This window comes from Oncorhynchus mykiss, chromosome 8 (genome assembly GCF_013265735.2).
Source record: "Oncorhynchus mykiss isolate Arlee chromosome 8, USDA_OmykA_1.1, whole genome shotgun sequence".
Lineage (NCBI taxonomy): Eukaryota > Metazoa > Chordata > Actinopteri > Salmoniformes > Salmonidae > Oncorhynchus > Oncorhynchus mykiss.
Genome location: NC_048572.1, coordinates 17,720,550 through 17,728,198, shown reverse-complemented (window position 1 = coordinate 17,728,198; position 7,649 = coordinate 17,720,550). Strand labels below are relative to the sequence as shown.

At 39.8% G+C, this 7,649-nt stretch overlaps 1 protein-coding gene across 1 annotated transcript; it reads left to right on the top strand.

Moving 5' to 3' along the window:
- Positions 1-4,325: 4,325 nt before the first annotated feature.
- LOC110529513 (NADH dehydrogenase [ubiquinone] 1 alpha subcomplex assembly factor 4) lies at positions 4,326-7,232 on the top strand. Its single transcript, XM_021611757.2, has 3 exons — positions 4,326-4,531; positions 4,911-5,002; positions 5,112-7,232. Exons 1-3 carry the CDS (start codon positions 4,390-4,392, stop codon positions 5,412-5,414), a joined length of 537 nt encoding a protein of 178 aa, XP_021467432.1. The 5' UTR covers positions 4,326-4,389; the 3' UTR covers positions 5,415-7,232.
- The last annotated feature ends 417 nt before the right edge of the window (positions 7,233-7,649 follow it).

The window sequence follows — 7,649 nt, the reverse complement described above, 5'->3', positions numbered from 1 at the left end:
GTAGTGTTTTCTTCACAGCAATTCGACCATGAAGGCCTGATTCACGCAGTCTCCTCTGAACAGTTGATGTTGAGATGTGTCTGTTACTTGAACTCTGAGAAGCATTTATTAGGGCTGCAATTTGGCGTGCAGTTAATTCTAATGAACTTATCCTCTGCAGCAGAGGTAACTCTGGGTCTTCCTTTCCTGTGGCGGTCCTCATGAGAGCCTGATTCATCAAAGCGCTTGATGGTTTTTGTGACTGCACTTGAAGAAACTTTCAAAGTTTTTGAAATGTTCCCTATTGACTGACCTTCATGTTTTAAAGTAATGATGGACTGTCGTTTCTCTTTGCTCAAGCTGTTCTTGATGATGGACTTGGTATTTTACCAAATAGGGCTATCTTCTGTATACCACCCCTACCTTGTCACAACACAACTGATGGGCTCAAACTCATTAAGAAGGAAAGAACTTCCACAAATGAACTTTTAACAAGGCACACCTGTTAATTGAAATGCATTCCAGGTGACTACCTCATGAAGCTGGTTGAGAGAATGCCAAGAGTGTGCAAAGCTGTCATCAAGGCAAAGGCTGGCTACTTTGAAGAATCTCAAATATCAAATATATTTTGATTTGTTTAACACTTTTTTGGTTACTACATGATTCCATATGCGTTATTTCATAGTTTTGATGTCTTCACTATTATTCTACAATGTAGAAAATAGTCAAAATAAAGAAAAACCCTGGAGTGAGTAGGTGTGTCCAAACTTTTGACTGGTACTGTATGTTCAAACAAGATATATTTTTGTGTTATTTTCTACTCTTTGCAATGAAAAAGGAACAATATGCACAGATGTGCAATGTTATTGTCATTGTGTACTTGCTTTTGCCTGATGAATGTGGGGACTTTGCAGATATAAAACAGTAGAAATATGTTACTTCAGGTGACAGGCGGTGGTCCTCTCTGTGTCTATAACTGCAGCTTGATACTATTGCATTCCACCAAATTGGCTTAACTGCAAAACAGAAAACATTGTCATCCCCATTTAAGTCTTGTGATATTGTTCTATAGCTGTCAGGGTCCATGTAATTCCATTTAGATTAATAATGTTTTTAATATTAATTGTACTTCTGATAGATTTACTTTCATGCTCTCAAATGCTTGTCAACAGTATGTTGGTGAAGGCCATTCCATTATGCTAGCGTTGATTTTCCATCACAAAACCCACCTAATATAATGACACACTTGAACCTCCTGATTTTATAATGTGGCATTATTTTGAAACATTTGTCATTACTGCCCATGTTTATTGTTGTTACTGTCTATTCGAATGGGTCTACAGGTGGCATAACAGGGATGAGGGTTTTTGTGTTATTTTGATGGGATATGTACCTTGGTAAGGAGGAGACCGCAACTCTGCTAATTATGGGATTGTTAGGGCAGGGAGAAGTAAATGCTAGGAGAGGGGTAGATTTTCGGTGGGTTTTGGTGGAGGAGATTTTCGGGAAATATGTAAATAGTCCTGAACCTGTACATACTGTATGTATACAGACATACAGGTAACTACAAAAATAATGGAAACACTTGAGTAAATGAGGCATACAAATTGTATTGAAAGCAGGTGCTTCCACACAGGTGTGGTTCCTGAGTTAATTAAGCAATTAACATCCCATAATTCTCAGGGTCATGTATAAAAATGCTTTGCGGGACTATATTTTGGTTACCATGGCTATACCCCCGTAGGATAACAGTGCTCCCATCCACAGGGCACGGGTGATCACTAAATGGTTTGATGAGCATGAAACGTCTTAGTCACCACATCTCAACCCAATTGAAGAGGAGGAAGGGAAGCGCTACTAAGGTACACAATAGTACATTTTGGTAGATAGAAGGTGCTCTTTGGTAAAAGGGGTAAATTGGTCATCAAAAAGAAAGGAGGACCAAGGCACTCTTCATATAATTGATTAAAATGCCTTTATTAGTATGGCATGTTCAATAGAAACAAAGTTTTTAAAAACCGACACGTTTCGGCTGCATGGCCTTCGTCAGGGAGTACAAAAAAAAGGAATAGAATGTGCTCTTTTGAACAGCTTTTCAATTAGCCAATTGAACACTTATGGGAGATTGTGGAGTGACGTCTGAGACAGCGTTTTCCATCATCAACAAAACACCAAATTATTTAATTTCTTGTGGAAGAATCTATGCCAATGTGCATTGAAGCTGTTCTGTCTCGTGTTGGCCCAACGCCCTATAAAGACACTTTATGTTGGTGTTTCCTTTATTTTGGCAGTTACCTGTATCTGTCCTCAATTGAGTGTGTTTATGATCAAGTTTTCGTAGGAAGACGATGCAGCTATCAATATTTCCTCACTGTTACTCAGTCCCACAGATAACAAGGAGAGACATGCAAACAAGTCTTTAGTTCCTTTGACGTGTTTTGCACATGTGAGGGTGGGCTCTGTCCAACTATCTTTGTATGAGTCTTTCTCTCTCTCTCTGTAAGATAGACACATTCCCAGACGTGTCCTGAACATGTGCAAGTCAATATTATGGCCTAGAGCAGGGATCATCAACTAGATTCAGCAGCGGGTCAATTGTTTCTTGAGTGGATGGTCGGGGGGCCAGAACACACTTACAAATAATTTGTAGACTGTAAATTGACCGCAAGAAGCCCAAATGTACATAATGTTTTACAAAAAAAGTATCATTTCAAACCTTGCTTACATTTGTATATGATCTCTCTATTATGCGTGGAAATATTTGGGGACAGATTTCCCAAATTAAAATCACTTATAGCTGATTTCCTGGTATTTTTTACCATTTTTTATGTCCAACAATGAAAATGTTGCTCAGAAGACTTGGGGGGCCAAATAAAACCACCTGTGGGCCGCCAGTAGCGGAACCCTGGTCTAGAATCTAGACACATGACTCCTCAGCCTGCAAGTGGGAGGAGCTACAACCCATGACAGTGTTGCCACTAGTTGAATTCAGTTTGATTAGGTGAGTGTGGTGCTCAATACACTATTGCCTAATCGTGCTGTATCTTGCCAATGAATTTAACTAAACTATGAGTAATGGAAGCCCTAGCCCTTTGTGACAGCACAGAGATTTGTCTCTGGATACCGAGATTATGAAAGCACTTATGACAATCAAGTAGCAGCTTTTGGTCAGGGATTGCACGCAACAAGCAACAATCAGAATTCATTGTTTTGCCATCTCATTAAATAACACATTTTCACCGTTTTTTTTCAATAAAGAGTTTTACGCAAGATCTCAAATGTGTCTCTTCTGTCTCAAATGTTGTGATGATGTGTAATAAACTTGATTTGAGGTACTGAGATAATGAGTCCATCATGAATCTCAATGCCTGCATTCAGAGGTGATCAGAATGTCAGAAACATGACGTCGGTAAAGTGACAGCCAGGCCAAAATCATAATTTACGTAAACCATCACCTTTGAAACATTTCCGACATTGCTCAAATGCTACTTCACCTGACAGTTCCTATGAATGTGAGTAGTGGCGCCCAAGTCAATGACATTTCAGCAAAAGAATGTATGTGTTTCTAATAATGTAGGCTATGGTATTTTGAAATGTGGTATTTGTCCTTGCCAGTTGATCCTTGCCAGATGTGCTCTGTAGTGTTCACATATGTAAAGGTGACTTGGCTGGTTAAACTATTCAAGAGATATACAACACCTTCATGGCTCCCATATAACTCAAACCCAAGTCAGACTCACTCAAACTTAACCTATACATAAACTAACGAATACAGATTTTATATTTATTGCATTTATGAAGGTAAAACCTGCTATATATGTTTTTCTACAAAGTAAAAAGACTAAAAACCTGTATGACTAGTGTTATCTTACTACAATAACCAGTCCTCTTTGGTCATAGGCCTACAGTGTCACTCACACTCACTAAGACTAGAACAAACACTGAACTATAGGCCGCCTACACCAAAGAGGCTGGGAGACTATAAGGACACAGCTGGCACTTAAACCAACTAGCAAAAACCTAAAACGGACCCTTAACCAAACCCATAACCCTGACCCTAAACCCAAACCTTAACCTAATGTTTTATAAATTAAATATTGGTTTTCTCGTCAGGCGCCTGCGTGTCCTTATAGCCTTTTCCAGAGGCATCATACGGTTTCCATCCTCTCTGCCTGCCTGTCTACTTACACTGTAGGTCACTGTACTGAATAGACTCCAAGGATCTGCTACCACCTGCTGGTAAGTGTGTCCCCAGCGAAATAATGAATGTGGAACCCAGACTGGTGGAACCAGATGCTTGATGTTCTCCGGGCCACACGGGTTCGCTGTGGAATTTCCAGCTACCATGATAGAACTTTCTCGCTCTCCGTTAAAATTGTTGGACGAACTTCACCGTTCCCAGGGTTGATTATGCCAAAAATGGGGGCACGCGTTGCACGGTTGTTTAGGAATTTTAACTTAGAAAACCGGGTACATCGTGAGATCGGGAAGGCAAAACCTGAAGCGGCACCTCGACATCAGACCCACATTGATCCTGTTCAGAGTACACAGAGTGAGTACATACATAGGACTTAATGTCATTGCAATGACGTACTGTTAACTAGCTCCAGACAGTACTTAGCTAACTCAAATCGGTGGGTCATCAAAGTCAGGTACGCCTGCCAGGCTAGCAAGTATCGTTAGGTAGCTAGTAAAGCTTACTCTGTACTGGGTGGTGTTTCGTACAGCTTAGTTAACTAATTTGAAACCAAGGTTTAAGTGTGGGTGAATGTGTGGTGACTATCAGTTTTCCAATTATGTTGCAAGCACAAAGATAGCTAGCTATGTAACGTTACCAGCAAAGATTCCTAGTGTGTCAGTATGCAAATTACCCATTCATCACTAGGGTTCACCCTCTACCTCCATGCTCGGGCTGATTCTGTTTCCTTCAGTTACTGAGATCTCTGATGCCATCCACAAGAAAAACGACCCTCTACTGGGGTTCCTGAAGTCGGTTTATGTGGAATCAAAGGATCCTACAGAGGTGAGCCTAAATAATGACTATTCAATTTAAATTTCAGTGATGGATTATTTGATAGCTAGGCCTTTATCTATGTGTTTGATTATAACCCTACTCTGTTTGATCCTAACAGGCTCCAAAGGAGGTGACTGAGGAGAAAGAGGAGCGCAGGCCTCTAATTTCCAGCCTACCTGGGGACCCCTATGGTATTGTTGAGATCATTGATGTCCCTAAAGGCAAACTGTCTATTATTGAGGCCCTCCAAGCTCTCAACAATCATAAGAATGCTCCCCAAACATGGACATTGGACAAGGTCGCCCTGGAGTACTCTCTTGACTTGAAAGATACTAAAGCACTTCTGGAGCATTTCATCCCCTTCGAGGTTAAGATCATACCACCAAAGACGGAGGATGCAAAGAAGATCAAAGATATCTAGGACGAAGATACATTATTCCTGGTCTTTAAACACAACAGCCATCAACCAAGTGTATTAATTATTTATGTTTGTTGTCCTCGTCCAGATGAAACTGCAATATTTGGAGTTCTACATACTGTAATGAAATGAGGGAGAAGCATGAGGTTTTGAGGTATGATTTGAATGCATGTTGACGTTTATTGTCATGAATCTTGTCCTGGAGGCAGAAATGAGTGATTTCCGCTAGATGTCAAAATTGGCTATATATTAATTAAGACAATTGGATATTTGGTTAGAGTTAGGCAGTAGGATTAGCAGTTGTGGTTAAAGGGATACTTGGGGATGTTGGCAATGAGGCATAAAATGGTATCCACAAGTTCATCTGCCTCTGCAGAAGTAAATAAAGGGCCACACTGCCAAAATCCCGAAGTATCCCTTTAAGATTAGGTTTAAATCAGATTTTCTGGCTGTGCCATCTAGTGACCACTCTGCAGAGCTGCCTCCAGGGCAAGATTCATGACAGTAAATGATAACCTGCCATTTGAACCCAGTACCCTAGGGTCCAGAGCTAGACATGTTACCACTGCTCCAAAAATATGGCGTCCTTGTGGAGGTGTTAATCAGTGTTATAAACACCAAGGTCGTAACAATAAAAACATATAATTTGTGACAGAATCTTTCAATCTCAATACACATTTACTAATCACATTAAAGATGAAATCTGCGGTAGGGGGAAACGGCACCACTGGCCACCCCACCATCGTTGTTATCGTTTTTGCCAAACTGCGGAGCATCAGCATAGTAAAAAAAAAAATCGACATATTGTGCTCCACTATCGGGTGCGCAATGATGTCCGAGGGGAGAAAACGGTGTTTGTTGTTTGCAGTAACTTCTTTGTTGTAATATCGCAAATGGACGTGGCTGTTTCCCCATTAAGGATTCCTGCTTTAACCAATTAGGCCTATATTATATAGTTATGACTGATAGCTATGATATTTGGCCTGCAAATTAATGAATGATTATTGACAAATTACTTTTATTTAAGGGCTTTATCCCTGTATGTTGAGTCATAAGGCTACATGTTCACATACAACTGACCCTGTGGTAAATGGATCCCAGTTACAAAACTGGTTCTAGATGCTAGTAAGTTGTCACTTACCAGTTGTGCATCTCTCTGCAAGTATCAAGCTACTCTACTCTTTAATTTGACATTTATATAAACAAATGTTTTGTATGTTTGTCAATCATGTTCCAAGAGTGGAAATCATTCAATATATTTAACTTGTTTTTGTCTTCCATGTGTGCCCCCAATATGTCATGATATGTAAACCTCCAGTGTGTATCAAGTGAGGCCTGCAGTTTGCAATGACCAGTGAATGTATCTCTGTGTTCAGTGTGGGGATATCCTGCCTAGAACTTCTATAGTTTATATATAAATGCATTGCTGGGCCATTTCATGAAAGAGTGAATAATCAGGATGCCATTCTTTACTTGTCACTAATGTTGATGAAGATGTGAATTAAAGGGATGTTTGAGAGACATTCAATACATTTGAAATGTAATTAATGTGTAAATAGATTGATTTATTATGGAAGGGGGTGCCCATGTAATAAAAAAGTATTGTATTGTAGGGTTCGTACTTGGACATGGCTAACAGTGTCATGTTCTGTGGCCTACTCCACATTGTGATTAAGTTATAAACTCTTATTCATGAGATATGAGTAGTGGGTTCTTTGTTGATTCAGTAGGAATTTTGTGAGGTTACTTTGGTTTGATGGTCTCAGTTTTCACAGCTTGCTGCAAACGCACAATTTTTTGCAAAATAAAGGACATTGTTTTTAAAAGTTGTTTTAATGTAGCTCTTTTTTATGGCAAGGAAATTCCAGAATGTTCCTCAGCAGTTATCAGTCTTCCTGTTCCAATGTGTGTTCCCATTTTACAACCGGATGTAACTAGAAGGGATGTATGTGATCTATTACGTGCACAGTATTTATAATATGTCTTTCCAAAGCTTGAATGTGTGAATGACATGCTTGGATTGAGTTATTCACACTTAACAGCTTCTTGGATACTGCTGAGTTCTCTCATCGCTCCTCTCACCATTACTAAGTGTAGTTTCTGAGATGGTGGCAGAGAATAGAGCACTGCTAATACGGAGGCACTGACCTTGCTATTATCTATTTAGCGCTGACTTAAAAAAAATATATATATATAGTGTAACTTGCACAGCGTTTCCCAAGTTAGGGGTCGAGACAC